The 24,809-nt window shown below is 35.3% G+C and overlaps 4 protein-coding genes and 1 long non-coding RNA gene across 8 annotated transcripts; 2 read left to right on the top strand and 3 right to left on the bottom strand.

Moving 5' to 3' along the window:
- Positions 1-411: 411 nt before the first annotated feature.
- On the top strand, positions 412-3,483 carry LOC104780625 (anaphase-promoting complex subunit 8-like). Its single transcript, XM_010505135.3, has 4 exons — positions 412-640; positions 1,089-1,401; positions 1,815-3,065; positions 3,174-3,483. The coding sequence occupies exons 1-4, from the start codon at positions 555-557 to the stop codon at positions 3,261-3,263; spliced, it is 1,740 nt and encodes a 579-aa protein (XP_010503437.2). The 5' UTR covers positions 412-554; the 3' UTR covers positions 3,264-3,483.
- Positions 3,484-3,641: 158 nt separating this feature from the next.
- Positions 3,642-5,268, bottom strand: LOC147945980 (uncharacterized). The gene is made up of 3 exons (XM_087510355.1): positions 4,922-5,268; positions 4,647-4,735; positions 3,642-4,003 (listed from the first exon to the last, which is right to left on the bottom strand). The coding sequence occupies exons 1-3, from the start codon at positions 4,946-4,948 to the stop codon at positions 3,853-3,855; spliced, it is 267 nt and encodes an 88-aa protein (XP_087366481.1). The 5' UTR covers positions 4,949-5,268; the 3' UTR covers positions 3,642-3,852.
- Positions 5,269-5,892: 624 nt separating this feature from the next.
- LOC104780624 (uncharacterized) lies at positions 5,893-6,880 on the top strand. Its single transcript, XR_766789.2, has 2 exons — positions 5,893-6,029; positions 6,472-6,880. It is a non-coding gene; the product is annotated as an uncharacterized LOC104780624 (long non-coding RNA).
- Positions 6,881-7,025: 145 nt separating this feature from the next.
- Positions 7,026-9,794, bottom strand: LOC104780623 (uncharacterized). Its single transcript, XM_010505134.3, has 6 exons — positions 9,079-9,794; positions 8,660-8,711; positions 7,836-7,922; positions 7,645-7,709; positions 7,377-7,541; positions 7,026-7,264 (listed from the first exon to the last, which is right to left on the bottom strand). The coding sequence occupies exons 1-6, from the start codon at positions 9,658-9,660 to the stop codon at positions 7,214-7,216; spliced, it is 1,002 nt and encodes a 333-aa protein (XP_010503436.1). The 5' UTR covers positions 9,661-9,794; the 3' UTR covers positions 7,026-7,213.
- A 5-nt stretch (positions 9,795-9,799) lies between these two features.
- LOC104791020 (glycine--tRNA ligase, chloroplastic/mitochondrial 2) lies at positions 9,800-17,915 on the bottom strand. 4 transcript variants are annotated; one of them, XM_010505133.3, is made up of 33 exons: positions 17,528-17,914; positions 17,180-17,444; positions 16,884-16,939; positions 16,720-16,797; positions 16,486-16,560; positions 16,324-16,394; positions 16,114-16,230; positions 15,917-16,018; positions 15,632-15,758; positions 15,382-15,465; positions 15,106-15,192; positions 14,756-14,857; positions 14,496-14,559; positions 14,301-14,356; positions 14,010-14,081; positions 13,819-13,901; positions 13,623-13,671; positions 13,472-13,534; positions 13,240-13,329; positions 13,059-13,145; positions 12,864-12,935; positions 12,669-12,727; positions 12,403-12,496; positions 11,999-12,217; positions 11,745-11,839; positions 11,456-11,546; positions 11,240-11,344; positions 11,081-11,119; positions 10,870-10,959; positions 10,475-10,576; positions 10,319-10,400; positions 10,151-10,236; positions 9,800-10,067 (listed from the first exon to the last, which is right to left on the bottom strand). In XM_010505133.3, exons 1-33 carry the CDS (start codon positions 17,771-17,773, stop codon positions 9,969-9,971), a joined length of 3,207 nt encoding a protein of 1,068 aa, XP_010503435.2. In that variant the 5' UTR covers positions 17,774-17,914; the 3' UTR covers positions 9,800-9,968. The 4 variants fall into 4 exon arrangements, with proteins under 4 accessions (XP_010503435.2, XP_087366479.1, XP_087366478.1 ...); XM_087510353.1 differs by having other exon boundaries at positions 9,811-10,067; positions 15,632-15,763; positions 17,528-17,915; XM_087510352.1 differs by having other exon boundaries at positions 9,811-10,067; positions 11,210-11,344; positions 15,632-15,763; positions 17,528-17,897.
- Positions 17,916-24,809: the final 6,894 nt, after the last annotated feature.

Below are 24,809 nucleotides of genomic sequence, written 5' to 3'. Positions count from 1 at the left end.
ATTTGTACTTTTGTAGTCAAATCCAGTCGGTTAAATTCAAGTAGCTTACTTGCATAAGCAAAATCAGGGTCTATGTTTGACTAATTATATTACCATTAATTCAAAAATTTAGATTGACCAATAATAAAAAGTTGTTTTGTCCTCCTCCATTAGTTAACTAAAAGATTATTTATTTATTTATTTATTGATATAGGTTTTTGGATACTTATTTTATTTTAATATTCTACACTTTTTCAATAATCCAGTGATATGATACCTAAACTAAAATGCAATGTGACAAAATTTGTGGATATAAAATAGATATGATATTAAAATTAGTTTTATCTAAAGAAAAGCAAATTTTGAATATTGTGTGTGTGTGTTTGTTTGTTTAATGGGCCTATTTAAAGCCCTAAGTTAATAAATGAGCCCAATAGACAAGTTCTCTCTCACTGTAAATTTCAAAATAATTAAGATTGGAGGGAGCGATTGTTTCTGAAATCTCTCCTTCACGACGAAGAAGAGATTCTTCGATTCTTTTGAGGACTACTTAACACTGTCTCTCTCCTTCTGCTATGGTCTCTAAAGAGAGTTGCCGCAACGAGATCCGTGCGGCTATCCGACAACTTAGCGACTGCTGTTTATACTCCGCCGCAAAGTGGTTCGTTTCCTTAAAAACCCTAATCTTATGCAATCTCGAACTCGCTACTCCACTTGCTCGATTTTAAAATTGATTTTTTCGGTATCTTTGTGGTTTTGCTCTGTTTTTTATTAACCCTGGGAAAATTTTAAGTGAACGGTTGCCAATTTTTGGTTAAGCAGAATCGTTGATTCGAATTTCACTGTTGTTGCGAATTTGGTATTGGATACATTCCAATTCGGATTAATTTTGACCTACGGGTTTGTGGGTTTTGTGTTCTGGTATGTTTGAGGTCAACCCTGATTGAAAAATGTGTTCTTTATAATGTGAAATTCTGATTTCGGTTCATTCTCGTTTGTGAATTATGAGTTTAAAGTTTTGGTTTTTAGTACTGGCATAGTAATGCAAATGGTGGTGAACTATTTAGCCAGTTCTATATCTGACACCTCCTTGGGTTTCAAAATTGCAGGGCAGGAGAGCAGCTTGTGGGGATAGAGCAAGACCCTTCTAATTTTACACCTTCGAATACGAGGTTCCAGCGAGGAAGCTCAAGTATCCGTAGAAGGTTCAGCACCAATGAATCTATTTCAACACCCCAACCTTCCGTTGGCTTCTCTCAAGCAGCTACTCCTCTCCCGGAAGAAGATGAAACCATTGATGGTGACCTTTACCTTTTAGCAAAGTCCTACTTCGATTGTCGAGAGTACAGACGGGCTTCCCATGTGCTTCGTGATCAAACGAGCAAAAAATCGGTGTTCTTGCATTTCTATGCCCTTTATCTGGTATGTTCTGTGTCTCTGTCACTTTCTTCTGGTTTAGCTAGAGCTTCTATATCTAAAATAGAATGATGACTTGTTAGAAGGTGGTAACAATGGCTTTTTGAGGGTTTTTTTGGCCTTCCTAATATATGCAATATTTGACGTTAGTACATACTTACAGGATTGAGCCTCTGACTCACAATTCTGTTGATAGTCGCTGTTCTGTTTTATTGGATACAAGAGATATTAGGGTATGCAACTGATTATAATAAAAATACTTAAATGAGTGAAACTTAGTTTTCGTCCTGTTTGAAGACTATAATGTGTAAACGTTTGTGGCAATTACTTATTGAGAGGTTGTTTTATCCCAGCCTATTTACACCAAAACAGATAGTACTCTATGATAAGTCATTCACTTTGTTATCGTTTCAATGAAGGCTGGAGAAAAACGGAAAGAGGAAGAAATGATAGAACTTGAAGGTCCTTTGGGTAAGAGTGATGCAATAAACCGTGAACTGGTATCTTTGGAGAGGGACTTATCAGCTCTGAGGAGGACAGGAGCAATTGACTCTTTTGGATTATACTTGTATGGTGTGGTTCTTAAAGAAAAAGGAAATGAAACTCTTGCTATTGCAAGCCTCGTGGAATCTGTGAACAGCTATCCATGGAACTGGAGTGCCTGGTCAGAGCTGCAGTCTCTGTGTACTTCGATCGAAACCTTGGATAGGCTTAATCTAAACAACCACTGGATGAAAGATTTTTTTCTTGGCTATGCTTATCAAGAACTCAGAATGCACACTGAGTCTTTGGCGAAGTACGATTATCTGCAAGGTATTTTCAGCTTTAGCAATTACATCCAAGCTCAAACTGCAAAAGCTCAGTATAGTCTTAGGGAATTTGACCAGGTTGAAATCATGTTTGAAGAACTTCTGAGAAACGATCCCTATCGGGTGGAAGATATGGATTTGTATTCTAATGTTCTGTATGCAAAAGAAGCATGTGCTGCGCTGAGTTACCTTGCACACAAGGTGTTTTTGACTGATAAATACAGACCTGAGTCTTGCTGCATTATTGGCAACTACTACAGTTTAAAAGGGCAGCATGAGAAAGCAGTTATGTACTTCCGGAGAGCTTTGAAACTGAGCAAGAAGTATTTATCTGCGTGGACTCTTATGGGCCATGAATATGTCGAGATGAAGAACACTCCTGCTGCCATTGATGCATATCGACGAGCTGTTGATATAAACCCTTCTGATTACCGAGCTTGGTATGGGTTAGGACAAGCATATGAGATGATGGGGATGCCTTTCTATGCACTTCATTATTTTCGCAAATCTATATTCTTTCTTCCAAACGATTCTCGGTTGTGGATAGCTATGGCTAAATGTTATCAAACCGAACAGCTTTACATGCTTGAAGAGGCCATCAAGTGTTACAAAAGAGCTGTGAACTGTACCGACACGGAAGGAATAGCTCTTAATCAGCTGGCAAAGCTTCACCAGAAGCTTGGACGAAATGAAGAAGCTGCGTTTTACTTTGAGAAGGATTTAGAGAGAATGGATGCTGAAGGGTTAGAAGGACCAAACATGTTTGAGGCTTTGGTATTTCTTGCTACACATTTCAAAAATCACAAGAAATTTGAAGAAGCAGAAGTCTATTGCACCCGTCTTCTTGATTATAGTGGCCCTGTAAGTTTTCTGCTCCAGTTTTCTCCATGTGTAAACCACTTAGTTTACAAGGATCTGAGTTGTATCCTGATATACTTTAGTCTGACGAGAATGCATTAATGTTTTCAGGAAAAAGAAAAGGCAAAGAGCTTACTAAGAGGGATAAGAATGGCGCAAACCGGTTTTCCTTCGATGGATCTGGAGCATTTTCCTATTTAGCAGTATTGTACCCAATACTCTAAAGCTCTTTGAGAGAGAATGGCTCCCATCATGTACACTAGAAACCTCTCTGTACACCATAAATTATCTATGCATCAGTTATGTCACAGCAGATTCTGGCTGTTTTGTAAGTTTGCAACCTAATTCTAGATTACAAATTTCATCAACATGACTCTTGTGACCATTGGTTCATTCAAAGTTCCTTTTCTATTTTGTTTCACTGACACATTTAGAATTTGAACTTTCTTATGGAACATTGTTTTTGTACTTTCAAAGTCCCTTATCAAATTGTTGGTTCAGAATTCGTCTTTGTCCACTGAATTGTGAAAACGTTATGACATATTGAAGAAAGCAAGTGCTTATTACTCTTAGATGAGATTGAAGTTAAAGCTGCCAAAAGAGCAATAGTTATTTTCAGCTTAAAAAGTGACAACATAAGCCCAGCATTAATAAGTCTTCAGCTGGAGGATACATCAACAATATGAAACTGACAAATGAGGTTTATATCACAGGAGATTCAATTCCATAAAACAATACGACGAAGCTGGGGAATGCAAGCAAAGGTCTTGGAAGATAATGATGCTTGTTTTCAGTATTTAGGATCAGTGAAGAACTTGTTGATTCCAGGCATGATTTCAGGATGCTTGTTGCGAACAAACTTCCTGAGGAAATTTTCCTTATACCTCTCTCCCTCTGCAAAGTTATCCAAAATTCCAGCAGCCCTGTTCTCCTTGGTGCATCTGGAGACGACGATTCAACAAACAAAACACTTTATTAGAACACTCTATCAAGAAAAACAAACAAACCCCAACGTACAAGTAACTTGAAAATAGCTTGAAGGTTGTTTTTGTGCCATAACAAAGAAGATGATCGATGGCAGTAACATAAAAAAAAATCCGAAATGGATCCAATCATCGTAAGTCTTAACGAATCCTTTAATGAATATTTAAAGTCTATGAATGATCTGCCAAAGTAATGATTCTTCCTATTCATAGAACTGAGGGCCAAGTAAGCATTTCGACTATATATTATCTTTGATAAAACGACCTCTTTAACTAATAGCAAGAAACATGAGGGTCCCCAAACACTTATACTGAAGGTTGCTTTGTGCCATCACAAGGATATATGATCACATAAATGTAATATAAATCAGAATTGCATTAGTTGTATCCAAAATCATAAAAAGTCTAGTGTGAATGATCCGCCAAGAACTAAGGGATAAGTTTCCATTTCACAAATGCATTAATCTGGACAAAACGACTTCGTTTAAGTATTACACCAATATCACATCACGGCCAAAAGAAGATAGTTGAAAGGAGTCTCAAGTAGGTAGCAGGAATCAAAACAAAATCAGAGGAGATAGGGAGGGAGGTTAGAACAAACCTGACTTCAGGGTTTCCGGTGATGTTTCTGATCAACGAAAACGCACAGATCCCAACGGCAACTCCGGTGGCAGCGAACAAAGGATACACCTAACCCCAAACAAAACAAAATTATTTGTGATTCACACACGAGCTAAATCTTAGGAAGAAACGAATCCAGATCAAAAACAATAGAAATTTAAACGGTAGTCAAAGGAGAATCAACGGATGGATTCGATCCGTTACGATTCAGGGGAAAAGATCAAAGATCGATGAGAAGTAGTAAGGAAGGAGTACCTCAGGTCTCAACCAACGGCTCGACATTTTTTGGATTCGCAGAGAAGATGAAACGAAGGATTGAAGAAGAAGAAGACGGCTTCTCTCTGGAGAATGTTAGAAGAAGAGACGTAAGATTGTGATGAGACCACTTTCCCCTTTTTTTTATTTTGACTTTTTAGGTTTTACGATTTTTTCGGGACGACAATTGTAAGTTGTAACCCCAAAATATAAATTAAAATAAAAATAAAAAAATTTGGAATACTGATTTCTCATTGGCAGCGAGGCGTCCAGCTTGTAACCAATGGCAGTTTGACAGCTGTTCGTTTAGAGTTTCGAGACACCATTTCTTTTTGTTTTTTTTGCTTTTTCTACCTTTGTTTAGCTGTGTTTATGAAGCGATATATACTAGCAAATGGGCAAGTTGTTGTAAAAAAAAAAGACTACGATTCTTATCTTCTTTTTTTTCTCCCAAATTATTTTAATTTCGTTTATATTCGTCATATCTCTCTACCAAATGGGCAAGTTGTTGGCGATAAGATACTATGTGAGTTATTTTTAGCAATTATGTGCATACAATCTTTTATATGTTAAAATATATATATATATATATATATATATTTTAGCGAACGATAAAACCTAGTATTTGATTAAAGTCCATAAGAAGGTTTGTGATCGCTGTCCAGGATTTAGTCCTACGAAATCTAGGACTTACTATCCAAATATATATTGCATGATATTTTTTATTTTAACACAATTTACAATTTTTTTTGTTCTCAACATATGTACAAAATTTGGTTTTGACACCTTAAAATTAAATGATAAATATATTAAATTTCTAATATGTAAATTTAAAAAGATAAATTTTACTTTTAAATTTCTAATATCATATTTAAAAGTAAATTTATCTTTTTAAAGGAAATAAGATAACAAATATATATTATGTAAATATAATTCTCATCTTTAATGGGTTTGTTTTGGACTCGGCCCAGGTAAATTATTAATGCCTTACTATGCAAGGATATATATATAGAGGAAAGGTTCCAACTTCCAAACCTACTTTTCTGTTTCCTGACGCAAATTACCTGTGAAGATCTCTTCTCTATACTTCTTGTCGCCTATCTCGAGAGTGAGTAATATTATTAGGTTTAGCTTTTGTTAAGACGCATCGATGATGAAGGCTGTAATTGTTCTTTTCTTAGTTGTTGTTAACACATATTGATGAAGGCTTGTAACTGCTCTTTTTCTTTTGTGTTTTTTTCTTCTCTTAATTCATTCTTTTCTGTTCTGGCTAGCTCTTGTAAATTTTCTAAGTTCATTGTTTTGTTGATTCCTAGCTTTTCTGAGTTCGTTGATTCGTTGTTTGTTTTGCTTTAGCGATTATCCAAGTTTTGATTATGTAGAAAACCTGTAAATCACCTTGTCTATATTATTAAATAGAATTAAGCCGTGTTTAATTTGGATCTGTTGATAATACTAGTCATTATTTAATTATTTTTATTGTTTCGCTTGTTGAATGTTAGATACATAGTATTGACATGTTTACGATTTATCTTTCCTAATGTTTTTAGGTGAAAAAATGAAGCATTACATGCCTATTGTCAGTGAGAAGCCAACAATTGAGCTTGTAGAGCTCACTTCAGACATGAAATTGTTTGAAGCTTACAACACGATTCGTCTAGCACGTACAACGAAGAGACATGCCGGTGCTAGAGCCAAGAGAGCTTCAAAAGCTTAGAATGAAGAGAAGAATTGACAAGTCTATTCTTCTCAATGTAGAAGAAACTTCTATGATTTTTATCATCGTTTAGAATTGATTTTATGTATCTGATCTGACTTTTTCTTCATCTTGGATTTTTCTTTTTTATTTATCTGATTCAGTCTTTATGGATACGACCATCTCCTTTCTTACTTAGCCTTACATTATTGATTGAGTTTGCTGATACTTGGATTTATGGAAAAAAAAAATATCTAATAAGCTAGACTCTGGACCGCTTCTAACCCTATCGATGATTAATTAATCATCATCCTTAATTCCTTATCGCATTCGACCTAGCAATTCTGATTTCCCCCAATAGTCTAATGAGAATCCATAATAATGCCAGAAGTTAAAAATAAAACGTACGACATCGAAGGGCAATCTATATTTTTTTTTAAATGTTACGTACCAAAAATCAGAGTTATGAGTAAAATCACTATCAAACAAGAACAAAAATTCTACTAGAAACAAAACGATCGATACATAGTAAGGACCAACAACTATAAACTACATTGATCTTCATGACTTCCATAGTTCCATTATTTATAGGAATTTCATGACTTGCGAGCTCTGTCTCGCCAAGATCCTTGCTGTTTTGCAAGCACCTAAAACAGTAAAACACAAACGATGGGATTAATAAGCTTACGTACGGACCCTGGAATGGAGCTCCAAGAATCGAGATTGGTTTGAGAGCAAAAGAAGTGAATAGATTTTTACCTTTTCACTTAGAAGACTTATCGTGCCACTGTTGCTGTCTCCTTCATCGTCCTTAACATCAATATTCTCTGTAACATTACATTCGGCGTCGGTATGGGTTTGGAATGTGGGTGCTCCAAACATGGCCTCATCGTGTGCGGTTTTGAGTTGCTCTTCCCGTTTCGCCTACAAGTTTTTATTTAACCATATAATTTGTTTGAGGCTCTGATTTAAAGAAAAACTGTGACTTGTTTAGAGATCGAAATTGTAAGGTAATGACTCAGTATACCTCGATGGCCGAAAACCTAAAACTCTGTCCCATTCGCTTTACTAAGGCAGCGTCGTCATCAGTACCTGCAAGCATATGAAGTTTTTAGCATCAAGAGTATATACATAGTAACTAAGGATGATTTTCTGCTTTTAGCTCCATCGTACATCGAAAACATAAGGAGTAAATGTAGAAATTCATGGTAAACTGACCTTCTTCTACTTCCTCATCATCAACTGGAGCATCTTTGTCGAATTCAAATCTTTCCCATCCTGCACCCTTACTGGTATCTTTCTCAGCTGCAATTTTACCACAACATCAGTTTCAAGAGAAGAGATAAACATGAGCTTGATATTAACGTTTTCACAAGGTATGCAATGCGAAGGATCTCATTTTAAGGACAGTTATGATCTTTCTTGTTCTTTTCTTCTTTCTCAAACACCAGGTAATTTATCTTTATACCAGTAAATACATTTACATATTTACGATCTCCAGGAAAGGGTTTGTACTAATCCTCCTTATATGCAGAGTTGCTATGAAGATCTACGAGGTCACTAAACACTTAGGTTTTGCTTTGCTATGCTGATACGGAAAAGCTAGGGAAAGTCTACTCCCAGCAGTAATGCACATTGCAACCTCAATGCCAAGAGATGAAGAGTTAAAACACTGCCCTCCACAGAACTATACCATAAAGACTTTGATTTATGAGAGCATTCTCAGTCATCTGACCTAATTCCCAACCAACACCGTAACACATTCTCCTAGCTCAGCTTTACACCTTTATCCCCTTAACTAACCAACTTAAGGCTATGATTCACTACAAAACTTCTAGAATAGCAACAATAGTCTTGCATTAGACTAATAAGAAATCCTTATTCATATCAACAAGACTAAAACACATCCCACCGTTTTACAGTGACACTCCAAAGATGGATCCCACTCAAAAGATGTTGCTGGGAGAATCAGATCACGAGCTGCTAGACGCATGGACAACAGAAACTCAAAGTAATCTCTCAAATGGGACCGACTAACATACCAGTTTCATCAAGCTGGAGCTTCATCTTGGCCTTCACTTTTCCAGCAGCTGACTGTTCAAGAAAGCAACAAAAGAACCCAACCCTTATGATACCAATGGAAATGAAAAACCACACACAAAAAACACCGATCACAAAAATACAAAATCTATATCCATAAACAAAGAATGGTTGAACCAAATTAGAGCTCAAGGGTTTACTATCTTAAAACATCTAGTTATTCCTGCTTACCAAGTAAATTGGTGGGTACATGAAGGCAATTCCTAGTTGCAATACCAACAGAAGCTTCAGGATGTTAAGCTAATTGCTATGTTCTTATTACCCTAACTCCCAAACTCTAGAGGGATTCTAACATTACGAAGCAAATTAACAAAAGTTCATCTAAGTATGGTAACCATGAAGGCTGAGAGAAGGAGTATACCATCTCATCGTAGCCTTTGATTAGCCGCGAGTAATCAATCTTCTTCTCCTTAACATCTTCCCTCCTCCTACTTTCTCTCCTCGGCGGCGACGAACTCCTGCTCCGGCTCCTCCTCCTCCTCCGACTATCTCTATCTCTATACCTATCACGCCTCTCTGAACTCCTGCTCCTGCTTCTCCGTCTCTCTCTATCCGCATACCTACTACGTCTCTCTGAACTCCTGCTCCTGCTTCTTCTCCTTGTATGGCTTTTATCTCTCTCATCCCTCTCTCTACTCCGATTACGGCGCCGTTCACTCGATTCTCTGGAGCTCCTCTCCGGAACCCTAGGGTGTTGCTGATCCTTCTTCAATTTATCTCTGATGGTTCGGATCTCGGAGTCTTTGTTGTCAGTGGATTTAGTTGGGTTGGAAGAAGCCTTGACGAACTGGTTGAGAAACGAAGAGGACGATGCGATCGCCGATCCTCTCTCAGGAACGGCGTTGGCACCGGAGGAGAAGCCGAGGCCTTGCTTGGAACGAGCAGCTCCTTCTCCTTTACGCGTGAGCTCGTCGTAGTAAGCTGCCGCTTTTTCCTCTTCCATAACTAACCGCCGTTTCTCTCGGTGGTTTTTTTTTTTTTTTTATTAACTCTTCTTCGCCGGCCTCCTCCTTGCTGTTATCTCATTATCCAATTTTTTTGGCACATGTTTTTCATTTGAATTTTTTGAAATGATACACATATTTTTTTATTGAATTTTTGCTTTATAGAGACTATTAAAATTTATTCTAAAGAGTTTCAATTGCATAAGTTTTACATTGAAATTTTCCTCAGGAAGAACACAAAACTATAATAAGGTTATGAAACAAAGAAAAAAATGATTCCTGTGGAGATTATGAAACAATCAAGAACTCAAAATCCGGGCAAAAATGAGAGGTCAATGACTCCTGTGGGAAGATTGGCAATGTTATTGAGCAGAGCGAGTCTGTTCTTCCTCACTCTTTCATCTTCCTGCAAATCATCAAATTCAAAACTTCACTCTCGGTCTACAATAAAGCTCGAGTACAGTGTGTGGACAAAGCTTTTCAACTTACCACCATCACAAACACATTGTTGAAGAAATCCTCTAGTGGTTCCACCAATTGCATCGATATCTCAGTGAACTCTTCGATTTCTATACCTGAAATTTGGAAGCAAGTGAGGAAATTTGTTTTGTTTGTTTGTTTGAGAGAAACCAGCTGTAAAGAAGAAAGTGGAGTTACCAGTGTGAATTTGATCTTTGATAGAGGTGTAAGTGCTCCACAACGCTCTCTCTTGGGTAGTCTCAAATGCCTTCTCATCCACCTGATTGCATCATTTAATGTTAGCAGCTGCAAGTTTGCACACATGCTCTTTGATCAGATAGAAACCTCAAGTACCTCAACTCCAACACCAACGTCTTTCCCACGGACAATGCGTGTGGGACGAGAATATGCTTCCACTATCTTCGGAAACATCTCACCTCTGCTTAGCTTTTCCATCTGCAAGGTATCAGCCAATGCACCAGCGATGTTAGCGTTTTTTTTGGAGCAAAATAACTATGACACAGCAACATTCAAAACCACAAGATAATCAAGTCTTAGTCCAGTTTCTAATCTCTAATACTAGATAGCCAAGGGAGATTCAACCAATTAAATTGGGATGTATCCTTCTATGCTAGGCTTAATCCAATCACCAAAAGATCTGACTTGTAGGAGAATGATGCCCACAGGCTCCTCAACTATTACCTGATTCCATATCTAATTGCTATTGGATTATATCACAAGTCACTTACCTTGTGTGCAGTACGCGCTGCCAGACAAGGATAGGTTCCACGCTCTGCTAGGACAGACCTAACTACTTCAGGGCTTACTCCGTTGTCAACCTGTAAATAGGAAAGAACGTTGTTTCAAGAACCGGACCCTAAGGTCTTTCAGTTTAAAGAGCCGGGAACTGTGTCTAAAAAATTAGAAAGCAACAAAGAAGCATCACAAAAGTGCACGAACCAGTAGCTGTTCCAGTCTTCGAGTAACAAATTGATACACCTAGAAACAATAGACCAGTTAATTATATCATGAAACAATTCAGATGACAGTTTACAACCTGTAAAAATGAGAAATAGTATATGACGCCACCGAAGCTATGGGAGTAGGCTTGATTCTCACATCTTCTAAAATGTTTGCCTCAACCTTCGTTGGTTGTACACTGGCCGCAAGTTCTAGAGCACTTTTGAAGTTGACATTTTTCTCCTTTTCGACCAAAATCTGAACCTGTGTTATACATACAAAGTAAGTATAACTTTGCCTCCATACCTTCATGCAACCATAAATGGCAAATCATAATTGCTCGTTTTTTAGATCAGCATATATATATACACTTACTAAGCCATATGATATTCTTCTAAGGCCAAATGGGTCATTTGATGAACTTGGCTGGCAACCAGCAGCAAATAGACCAACAAGGCTATCTAATCTACAAAGTCATAGAAATAAGCATAGGTGTAACCGTGTAAGTATATAGGATCACAAAAATTCAAACAAAATCATCATATCAGAAGTATTATGCAATTTGGTTCTGCGCAAACTCAGAAACATGGTTTTGTGTTCACAAGACAAACCGTTTGGCATAGAAAGAAATAAGAGACACCAAAATTCTAGGCTTTCGATTTACCTATCAGCTATTGCCAAAACCATTCCTGCATCTGTTTTTGGGATGACATCTCCAGAAAATTTAGGAAGTGTAATCTCCAGCAAAGCTTCTGCTATCTGCATCCCAGGAACATGATTTCATATAATAATAAAGCACATGCTAATGAATATATACCATAGTAAGCTAGTAGCTTAATCTATGAAGCAAAAAAGAAGCTGCCACAAGGGAAACTTAAGCCCATAAACATACACAGATACACTTGAAGAATCCACTACCTGCTCTGAATAGCCATCTCTGAGAGCATAATGGCGAGCCATTATTCCTGACAGCGCAGTAAATTCTGTAACTACAGCAGTTGCAAGGTCTGACATAGCAAGAGAGGCAGCCTCCTGCACGACAGGAAGCACATCTTCATCAATTTCGAGGGCCAAACAAAGCTTAGTTACCATCTTTTGTAGACGGTTCATCTTATCCAGCATCGTCCCCAGCTTTTCCTATTAGTTCACATAAACATGGATTAGAAGCTTGTGCTGTATGTGCTACTGAAGTCAATATAAAATGATTTGCATTTTTTACTTGTAACTGAAACCACAATGAAACTACTGGCGAAAAAAAAAAAAGTACGACAATTTGTTGTATCCAGCTTCTAGTATAAAATATGTATCAAAAGAAAACTTACATGGAAGAGAATTCCCTGTAGCTGACCTCGGAAATCAGAAAACCTTTTCCTTGTGTCCACCTCATAAAAGAACTTTGCATCTTCATAACGTGCCCTGCAAATGTAAAACATGACCTTTGAGAGCTATTAACATGGAGCATTATCAAGACTTGACAGCATATAAGTAGGGCAATGCAAACAGATAGAACAATAAAGACGTGCCAAGAGGGATCTACTCTTATCTATCAATTGAGTATAAATTTTAGCTACTTATAACACATCTCAACCTGAGAACTGCTTCATTTCCTTTTTTCACCACGTCCTCATTTATTGCACCATTGGCAACCTAAAAAAATTCGCACTCTGTTTCATCAGCTATTTAAAAAAGTTTTATGCCATTAAAAATGAAAAATATATATATATATATATATATATATATATATATATGCAACAGAAGACAGTGCAAGGCTAGAGTGTCATACAGCAATAAAGTAAGGCAATAGATGTCCACTATCATCAATAATGGAAAAATACTTCTGGTGCTTCTGCATAACCTATAGGGTATAACAAGGCTTGAATTAGATAAGCATACTTGCTGATAAATCATAAGAAAGTAAATAGATATTATGAACAGGTTACACGGTATAAAAACCATTCTTCGTTTCTGAGGAGCTTACAATAGTTAATAGCTCCTCTGGAAGTTCTAAGAATGATTCCTTGAACTTTCCGATTAAGGGCACAGGAGCTTCGACGAGATTTGCAACCTAGCAAAAACCACAAATTAACTGGCTTCTTGGTATCTTGAGGTAAAGATAGCCCTTTGTAGAGCATACCAATGAAAAAACATCCCAAAATTACCTCGTTAAGTAAGTTCTGTGGGACAACAAGGCGTCCATTCACACTCTTTGCTAGTGCATTTGACTTCTCAAGAATGATTTTCTTCCTTTCCTATAAATTATGGTAACTAATGAAATGACTACATAAATCCATAACTAAAAATCAAAAATGAAAGAAATCTGACACCCTGCTGAAAGTTAAAAAGATTTTTATAAATATATAATGGATAGAGAAGAATATATGAAGGACATGCCTCAATTTCAATATTGATTCCAGAATTCCTCATAGTATCTTCATAGGATTCTGCATTCTGTACCTGCCAATATTTAGAAAACGATAAAGCACACATCTGAAGCATGACATCCAAATATGTCTACAGACGACAATGCCAGGTACATTCTTACCAATAGTGATGCTGAAGCAGTATTGCGAAGTCCACAAGATACATTTCCACTACATTTCAAAGATGAAACAGATAGTTATATTATTTACAAATATTTTCAATATCTTTCTAACATACCTGCCAAATACAAGAGGGAAATTCGTGCCAATTTAAGCCATAGAAAGCATGGAAAAGCAAGAGTAGCCAAGTAAACGTACCTTGAGATGCCAGCAAAGGAGAATGGCACAACCAGATCCCCATGTAAGGCCACAACCCAGCGAATTGGCCTGCTAAACATTACCTGCTTATCACAGCACCAGATAAATAGCAGTAATTAAAACACCTTGTTTTACAACTGAATCTAGGCAATATAAGCAGTAGTATGAGTATACAGATATAAGTTACATACTGAAGAGTTCCAGCGCATTGACTTTGGGAACGATATTTTAGCCAGCATAGCAGGTAAATCTTCTGATAGAACCTATAATAGACAAGATCCCAGAGCGAGAATGTATGCTTAACAAATAGAGGACTTAGGACGCTAAACATACGAGGTATACCATATGAAAAGCAAGAGGAAAAATGTGAGCATTTATAATATGCTAATTTAATGGATATACTATGTCTTTCATGAATTTCTGTCATAAAAGATGAAAATAACATTGCCTTAGCATAACAAAAAGAGTAAAGGAAAAAGAACCTCCAAAGCAAGTCGAGCTGGCTCTGTAACTAGTGCATGGACATATTCTGTCTTCCCTGAAAGAAATACAAAAAAAAAAAAGAGGTTAAAAATGAAGAAAAAAGCAGAATTGCAGCCTAGGAGACAAAGAGCAAGGAATGTCATAAGTTAAAATAGGATCCTGCAAACAGAATTTGCTAAAATGGATGCACGTACCAGAAACTTTTCTGTACAATTTTTCCAAAGGAACGCCATGTCTACGGCTAAAACCATCTGCAGCCTGGCAGGAAGGAACAACGAGAAAATTTATACCTACATATCTATAGGCAGTCAATGCACGCACAAAACCTAAGGGGAAATACATAAATGAACCAGATACTATTTCGATAAATTCCACCCATGCCTACCAAAATACTTTGAATACGTTGTTAATTTTAATATCCTTGACCAAAAGGACCAAAGGAAAACAAAATAACCTTCGTAGGATTTCCTTGATCATCAAAAGCTTTGGAAGCAGGGGGTCCTCGAACTTCAACCTCCTCTTCCAGCTGCCTCGAGGACATAGCATCAACTAAAACCTGAAAAAGGGGCCTTCACTTAAAACTACTTAAAAGAAGAAGAAAAAGAAGAAGTATTCCAAAAAGCTTCAACGGTACTTCAAAAACCCAAAACCTTCAAATCCGTCAAAATTAATTTTTACATCCTCACATCAAAAGCCAGCTTTAAATAAGCCTCATAAGCGAAATTTTTAAAAACGTACAAAAATGCTGAAGAACAAAAAGGAAGATTCATGCTTTTATAGAGTTGACATCAGTTATGTAATTACCACTAGCCTGCGGGGTGTGCCAAATGCTTTCACAGCACCATGCCGCAATCTTTGATTCTCTAGTAATTCTAGCACTAAGACCCTGAGCTGCAATATTAACAAGGACTATTACTTGATGTGCAATATATCAAAAGAACATAGCAGAAAAGGAAAAACAAGAAACACATGAAAAAAAATCTAGGGAGTATTGTAGCATGAGCGAACGGCCTTCAAGTGTCCATGAGTGAGTGATAGAGAGAGAAATATCAAGTTTCTCCATATGAAATGTAATTTTACTTGTTCACTAGCGTTGATAACATCTTGAGGTGGCATCTCTTCAGTCCCTATCTCCATAATAAACGATCTTGGATCCTCAGGAACCTGTGACAATTGAACACCACATAAGCAACAAATTAGGAAACTATCTTATTTGACACTTTCAGAAATGTTTTCCTCCATCAAAAAAGCCATCTTCACAACTCATCAAAAGGAAATAATCAGCAACAAAGCTCCAATTGTAAAATCTCTAATCAGAAAACAACCCAACCTTTTCAGCCATTTTTTCCAAAGCCTCTCTGTGACAAACGGGAAGAACTGATTCGGAGGCAACACCAAGAGGATGTCCAAGAGACTCGCGTGTCTTTAACCACAGTTGGGCACATTGGCGAGCCAAGCTATTCTTTCAAAGAGAATGCACAGACGCAAAAAATGCACATCATAAATATATTTACAAGTAACAACTTGTCTAAAAGCACTTCCTCTCCGGTTAATCAAGCTTGTTGGGTTGCTCAATAATACACTTTAGGAAGAAAAAAACTGGAACAGATCATACCTGCGCATTCGACCGAAATAACGAGCACGTTCAGTTACGCCAATGAAACCTCTGGCGTCTAAAATGTTAAAAGCGTGAGACGTCTTCAGAAGCTGGTCATACCTAGCATGCCCCCAAGCAGCAATTTGTTAAATTCAAGAGGCAGTTGTTAAATATGGAGAAGAAAATGGATGATCATTAGCATGTGATAAACATACGCAGGGATTGGAAATCCTAAGGCAAGCAAGGAACGTGCTTCTTCGTCAAAATAATCGAAATGCTTTTGAAGGCGATCCACGCTAGCATGCTCTAAATAATATGAGCTCATTTCCTTCCTGAAAAATTCACCCGTATCTAAAAGCATGACTAACACAGAATCATTTTGATAATGTATGATGAAAACCCATAAAAGAATATCAGTCTTTTACTCGTTTTCCAAGAAAAGCTCCCCATAGGTGATACCATCAGCATATAAGATCTTTTTGAAATGATCAACTTCCTGTCAGTTGAAACGAAAAGGTTAACTTAAGCCAGACAAAAAGGACCTATAACGAACATGTGTACATCAACAATGGGAGTATACTACTAACCTGAAGCAACATGATGATGCGCTCAAGCCCATAAGTTATTTCAACAGATACTGGAGACAACGGAAGACTTCCAGCCTAGAGAGAAGTAAACTTCACAATTATATTGTTTTCTAGCAACTGAAGAATATATACTACAGATTACAGAATCAAAGATAAAATTTACCCTAAGAAAACCAAAAATGCAAACTGTAATCTATAGTTCATTTTTAGTAATGTTTAGATAAAATGAATTACCTGCTGGAAGTAAGTAAATTGTGTGATCTCCATACCATCCATCCAAATCTCCCAGCCCAAACCCCACGCACCAAGCACCTGAAAACAGACACCTCCAAGCTGAGAATATAGTGAGAAACTAAAAGATATGGAAACCTCCATAAAAACAAGGTTTCACACATTACCGGACTCTCCCAGTTGTCTTCTACAAACCGAATATCGTGTGCAGTCACATCAATACCTATAAAGAACACATACGGCGGACAGTAAGGGATGAAAGAGTTTTCCTCAGAAGCAGTTTTATGTACCATAAAGATCAACTTGACATAATCAAATCTTTCAGCAAAATATACCAACGGAAACCATCACAAGGAGAAAGATTCAATCAATCTATTGCACTTGAGTCTCAAACATATAAGTGGAAACATAAAGAGGAAGCATTTTTTAGAATAAAGACGAAAGAGTAAGTTTTGATGAGTACCTAAAGCAGAGAGACTGTTGATAAAGAGCTGTTGAGAGTTTCCAGGGTCAGGTTTCAAAATGACCTGAAACTGAGTATGTCTTTGAAGCCTATTGGGGTTCTCTCCATAGCGAGAATCATCAGGACGTATGCTTGGCTCAACATATGCAACATTCCAAGGTTCAGGACCAAGAACCCTCAAAAAGGTACAAGGATTCATGGTTCCAGCTCCTACCTCAGTGTTACTAGGTTGCATAACGGCGCATCCAACGGAAGCCCAATATTCCTAAAATGTTCTCAGTTAGATAAAATTCAGTCAATTCGCCGAAATTTGGAAGGAGGGAAAGGGGGGGGGGGGGGGAAACGAACCTGGAGGCGCTGAATCGCCTGTTGGAATGTAGGAACAGAAGCGGCGCGGGTGGTGGGATCATCGTCGGGCTTACGATAAGACTGATGGTGAATAGAGGCGGAGGAAACGGCGGAGGTGCGGTGAAATCGGCGGCGGGAGAGAAAAGGGGTATGGGAGAGAGAGCGAGGGAGGAGAAAGAAGCGAGGAGAAGCGTGAGGACGAAGGAAAGAGACGATAAGAGGAAGAGAAAGAGTGAGGATGGCCATGAGTGACCAGAGAGAGAGAGAGAGACCCCTTGTGGAAGAGAAGTCAATGTTGTTGTGGATTTTGGAAGACCGAGACAGAGAGAGAGAGGTTTTGTGTTATCTTTTTTTTTTTTTTTTCTTCCTCAAATTCGCGGTTGGACCTAAAACTACATTTTTTAACTACGGTATAAAAAAAATTAAAAAAAAAAATGGATTGAGATACTTATAAAAATTTAAATTTGATAACAGAAAAGTGTTTTTTTGCGATTATATGATAAAAATGTTTAAGAAAACATTTGAATATATAAACTATGTAAGGACAGCCGATGTACGGGTTTAAAGTTTTGTAAATAAAGTTAAATTTAATAAAAATATATTAAAATATATTGTATATTATTTATAATTTTTTGTTATAATATACTAATTTATATCTATATACAAATCTTTTAGGTATGTTACCATTAAAAATGTATTTTTTACATTTAGGTATACTGTATGTTACAAATATATTATTTACCACTATTTTCTAGACATTTTTTAGGTAGTGGTAAATAATCTATTTGTAACATACAATATATCTAAGTGTAAAAAATACACTTTTAATGGTAACATACATGAAAAATTTGTATATGAATATAAATCTGTGTATTATAGCAAAAACAAATATATAAATAATGTACAATAAATTTTAATATAGTTTTATTAAATTTAATTTTATATACAAAGGCCTTGATTGGAAGCACTCGAAGTGCGTATCTGTAGAGTTAAAAAAAAAAGTGTTGATGTTACCAATCACAAATATTGTGAGTTGTTTGCGGTTTTTCATAAAGTGAAAAAAAGTTTATTTGCGTTTTTCCAAACAGGATAATTGCTCATGGACCGCATTCATTTTTTGAACCCTCAATTATGTAGCGGGTTGTTTTAAAAAACGCACCTGAATAAAATAAAATATTTCTTTATGTTTATTTTAATTTATTATTTGAAAGAACTAATCAACATTCTATATATTAACAAATTTCTCTGTGTTAAACTTGTTTTTAATTTAAAAATTGTTAAATGACTTTATAAATCATTTACTTTTTCATTTTTTAAAAAATAATCTATGTCATTATTTCTTCATATATGATAAAAAAATCAGTTTTAATTTTGAAGGAAAATTTTATAAGAATAAAAATGCAAAAATGCACATGTAAATAATTTGTAAATAAAATAAATAGAAAACATAAATAAAAAATTTGTAATCCAGTTTACTTATGTTTAAAACAGAAATTTTATTTTAAAGAAACACATATGTTTAAAAAAATTCTGATTAACAACTGAAAAAAAAATATTAACAATACCGCTAATAGTTTTTTCACCAATCATACATCATTGTGAACCGCTTATTCCGTATAAACCGCACTTGTCCTGCAAATACTTTTATCATGCACGTACCGCAGTTGAACCGTACCGCACTATCAAATCGTTAGTCCCGCACTACCAAATCCGCCGTTACCATTCGGACCCAAAAATTTAAACTCATACATCGGGCGGGTCCTTATCTAGTATACTATAAAATAGAGTATATTAAAAGTAAGAGTAGAATAATTCAGATATCGAATACATGGAACAATAAAATCTAACGAGGGGGTATTAAACTTGGTATTTTAAAGGATTTGATAAGATTTTAATATTTTAGACTTTTGAAAGAATTGAGTGAGTTTTTAGGAGATTTGGTTATCTTTTAGAGTTTTTCTATTTTTTTATAAAAACAAATGTGTGATTCTTTGAGATTCTTTAGTATACTTTAGGTGATTTTAGAATATTTTACAACACAAATATATATTTTTGTGTTCTTAAAAATATAACAACGTTTGCTTCTTCTTAAGAACATAACATCTATATATTTTGATGTAGCATAAGCAAAATCAGTTCAAGAGTCTGGAGCTATGCCTTCGGTTTGTTAACCGGAAATCGAGCATGTCCTCTGTATATGTGAATCATTTTTTTATACTAACGGGAAGATTCTTGACAAGTTAGTAACCATTGCAGTCACCAAATTCAACCAACAGACAAAGCACCCTCCACATGACATTCTAAAAATTCGTCCACCTTGTTAGTTGAAACCATTTTAGCAAAAGAAGTAGTTTTAGATCAACTAACGCATACTCATACTATGACGTGTACAACATGAATGAACCAGTGTCAATTTAATCACAAAATTGTCATGAAGTACTCTTTTGCAAGGACACCGTTATACTCTCGCTCGAGAAGGAGGATGAGATCACCAACAAATTTCTGTGGTTGAAATCGGCATCAGAGACTTCACTGGTGGAGAAGGTGGTTGGTGATCGGAATTGAAAATGGATGCCCTCTACATTGTAATCACTAATTACTTGGCTTAATAGCATAACCCTCATCATTTAGATAAATGAGATCACCTTTCTCTTTATACCCAATGCATCTGATAAGAACTGAGATATATCAGTAACAGACCAAACTAAAGAAAGAACCTAATTGTCACATATAGGATAAAATGTCCCACTCTGCATTTTTTTTCACTCATGTGTTTCGTTTTCTAAATACTATGGCTAAGAAAAAGCTATATGTCCCTTGGGTAGAGGATAAGAACAGTAACATGCGTATGCTGCACATATCCCATATGGATGACCTCATTGCAAACAGTTCCATGAACATTATGGAATCAGCTCCTTTTGATGCCCAAGGGAATAAGCGTGAAGATGGTAGTGCTTTTTTTTTCTACGTTGACACCACTATAAGCTTCACATAAGAAGTACAAGCCCTTTGTAATTAAAACCTTTTCTTTGAATTTGTTGAGAGTGTTGCAAGCAGATGAACCGATCGATTTGTTCGTCATCATCCTGAAACTGTTTCATTGCCAAAGCTTTCCCTTATCTCTGTATCTAATCAACTAGTTTTTCTTTTCAAATCATCTTGAGATCACGTCTTGCGTTTGAGAGCTTCAACCACGGTGAGACATGTGGAAGACACATTTATCACCTGTAGGAAAGTTGCAGCAATCGACCCTTCTCTCCCAATTGTAATTTCCCAGGAAAATATATGTTGATTGAAGAAAGTTGGACTTTATAAACAAAACAAAAAAAGTTGCAGTTCATCTTTTGTGGTTGTATCCCACATTTTTTTTTTCTCTTGAAATCTTTCAAAATTCTACCTCTATAGGTATGATTTTACTAGTCATATTTTTCAACTAAAAAACAAAGAAAAAGTCTCCTAGAATCATTCAAAGTATAATTTTTTTAAAAGTTGTGATATATTGAATAACAATAGATTTCAAGCAAGTTTTATACATGACTAATTGAATAACAAGAGATTGTATGTTATTTTAAATGATTTTACAAAAATTTCAAGTTGAATAACATATGATTTAAAAGATTTTTATAAATCCCAATTGAATAACAAGAGATTTCAAAAATACTCTAAAGTCTTTTAAAACACAAGTTCAATACCCCCCCTATAATATAATAAAGTAAGCTTACACCCTCTAAGGAAGCTCTATTTATCTGTCACGTGGCACTTCTGAATCTTTTGTTTTTTTTTGTTTAGCTAATTATTAATAGGTTGTAAATGGTTAATGGGCCACAGAAATATCTCAACTTCTCAAAGCAAAACCGATGGAATCTCACAGTTCCGTCTTCTCCTCTTTCTCGCCTCTCTCTCTTCCCCACCCTATCCCTCTTATCTGTTCAATTACCGTTAGAAACTCTAATTAATCTCACCTCCTTTTTCATGGTGTTTTGTTGACCAATAATGGAGATATTAAATCAATATTTTGTTTGTAAAAATATTATGTTAACATCGTTAAAAATCGTAACAATGATATGTGGGAAATTGGGAAATTTGAAAATCGTGATAGTTTGTTTTTTTTTGTCACCTATAAAATAGTTTAAGTATTTTTCTGCCAACGAAAAAAGTTCGTGTTTTTTCTTGCAAATATTAAATAAGTCACGTATTTTTTTGGCATTTTTTCCTTTTTTGTTTCATCTTTCTAATTTAAAAATATCGTTACAAGTGGTATCAGAGCCGAACCCAGACGAGTGTGGAGTCAAGTTGGCTCATACCGTCAGGGGGTGACGGTCTTGGTGCGCAACGAGGACGTTGCGATCTGTTAGTGGGGGTGAATTGTGACACCCCGGTTTCAGAGACTTGCAGAGAGGTTTAAAAGAATTGATTGGGCCACCTATGTCACCAAAGTGCACTTATCTTTTCGGTCAAAGGTCCTGAGAGAACTCCACAATTAAGCGTGCTTATGCTGGAGTAGTCTCAAGATGGGTGACCTTCCGGGAAGTGACTGTCGGAACTGTGCGAGTGATGACAAAAACACAGGGAAAGATCATGTGGTGATTTGTATGGACGGTAACAAGTCTTTAATGTCTCCCGGACGTAGCAAACCGGCCGTCGGATATTGATGGGCTTACGGGCCTAGTCAGAGAACGTTAGGCCCATTAAGGAAGGTGGGTCCATAGACTGGGATTGGACATGGGGTCTACTTATATGTGGCGGTCGGGACATTAAAATATCTCAAATCATAAATATATATATTTTTGTTTTAAATGTTCTTGCATTGGTTGAAAACTCAATGAGATTATATTTTTATATTATATAATATTTTCTAATTTCAGTTACTCTCTCCTTACTGGTCTATTTGGTATTTATTTTCTTAAACATATAATATTTATTTTTAATTAAACCTAAAATAGAACATATTTAATCATACACATTAATTCATGTATTAAATATACACTTTAGTACTAAATTGCAACTGAAATTACATAAACTGTGAATTAACTATTTGTTTTCTCCATTCACTTTCATTTAAATATCCTAGCAATTATAATTATAACTCCTCTAATTTAATTTTTGAGAAATGTAACTTTCATCACTTCTTATCCTATAAATAATTATTCTCACATCCTCCTCCATCATATCTCAAATCTTAAATATTTTCTTTGTTTTTTTTTTTGTTTTTTAATGTTCTTGCATTGGTTGAAAACTCAGTGAAAATAATATTGTAAAAGTTTAATAATATATTTTACATTGTTCTCCATTTTATTTCATCTTGCTTTTATGTACTTTTTTCTTTACTTTAGATGTTAGATTATTTCTTACACATTCATATATTTATTTATTTGATTCTTAAAAATATGTAATGTTCTAACTTCTAAGGAAAGAAAAATTTGTAATTTAATTATAAAATATCAAATCAATTTTTCTTAGCTCTCTCTTACCTCTAACAAAATAGTAATACATTTTTTTAAGAATACTCATCATTATATTTAATTTCTGATTAAACATATAATTACATAAAGATCATTAAGCTATATAATTCAAATATGTACTTCAAAAGGATTTCTTTATATAAAAAACAATATAATATTCTATTTTCTATCTAGCTTTTACTACAAAGATGAAACAATTATAACTAAATCTAGCAATATAAATTAAAATGAGGGCAATATAAAAGGAGACTTAAAAGTAAAATTAATCTTTGAGAATTGTACTTTAAAGTTTTGCTTGCACTTCATATGATTTTATAGAGAATAATTTCATTTCTCTCATTTAATACTTTAGGTTATGTGTTAGCTTATATGAACCACTTAAATTAATATTTGAATATCATAGTTAATTTTCATTATATCATTTTTTTTACCTCAAATCTTCAGAGAAACTAATGAAAATTATTATCAAAGTTAAATAATAGAAAAAACAAAGAAAATCAAGAGATATGTATTTGTGATTATATTTAAATTAGTTATATATTATGAATTTGTATGATTTTTTAAAAAATGTAAATTTCCTAAAGACATTTAGATTTAGATTTTTTATACTTTTTATGATTATTAAATAAAATTAAATTAATTAACATAATTTATTATATATATATATATATAACAATCTGCGCATGCGCATGATATAACCAAGTATTTCATATTTTAAAATTACGGTATCAAAATATATATGGGCCAATATCAAATTCAGACTCGAAATATAATTATCTTAGGTAATTTTGGAATAATGGGATATTAGCTTCTTTATTCTCCATCTCTAACATTAATTACCTTACATGATTTTGGAATAATGCTATAGCTTCTTGATTCTCCTTCTATAACATTCTCTTCTACACTTGGGGGTTTTTTTTTTTCTTTTTTTGGTGAAGTCTTCCACACTTGTGTTTAGGAAGTTAGGAACTGTATTGTTCGTATTTTATTAATATGTGCAACAACATGCACGCACCAGATCCATTCCAAAGAGAGTCAACACAAATTTAATAAGTGTTTCTAAACCAATAAAAAGCTTATTTTTCTTCAGCCCTAACTTATAAGCTATTTTATTTGAGGGCTAACAAAAGAGAACATTAGGTAACTCTTCATCTCGAAATGGTTTGAACTTTGGTGCTAAACAAAGTCACCTATATGGAGTGGCAACTTTCTTCGATCAAACAATAGTAGTTTTCGCAATCCTCACTATTAGGGACACTAAGCTTTGGACGCGCAGCCAACAACTCGTATTAAAATACTTGCAAGATAAATTATACAAGTCTTGAAATCCCCATGCCACGAACAAATATATAAAAAACTGGATCGGTACGACTATCTCAGTCAAACTAAAGCTGCCTTAATTAGGTGGAGAAATGCTCAATGCATTGCTAAAAATTTGAGAAGAAGAACGTTCGAACGCATGGAAAAAAACGAATTAAAAATTCAAGTAATATGAAAACAAATACTAGATTTTTTTTTTTGGGGGGGGGGGGGGGGATAAGTAACAGTGAATTTAAAATGATATTGTCATGAAACCTTACTATTAAGCTCATCAGTTTCATGCTTTCAAGGATCATGTAAGAGAGGCAATGGTATATTTTTTACGAGAATAATATCTGATAATGGACCAAAAAAACAGCAAGCTAAGTAGAGAAATAATGATTTATTTTTCTTTCTAAAAATACAAATACGCACGGATTTTGGTTTTTGATCTGATAGCACAATTACAGCAGATTGTATCAACATTGAAAAATTCGCCCAAAAGCATATCTACAATATTA

The sequence above is a fragment of the Camelina sativa genome, chromosome 4 (genome assembly GCF_030686135.1).
Source record: "Camelina sativa cultivar CO46 ecotype springtype chromosome 4, ASM3068613v1".
In the NCBI taxonomy this organism is placed as follows: domain Eukaryota; kingdom Viridiplantae; phylum Streptophyta; class Magnoliopsida; order Brassicales; family Brassicaceae; genus Camelina; species Camelina sativa.
Note: the sequence above shows the minus strand (reverse complement) of the source record. Positions and strands in the feature narration are given on the sequence as shown.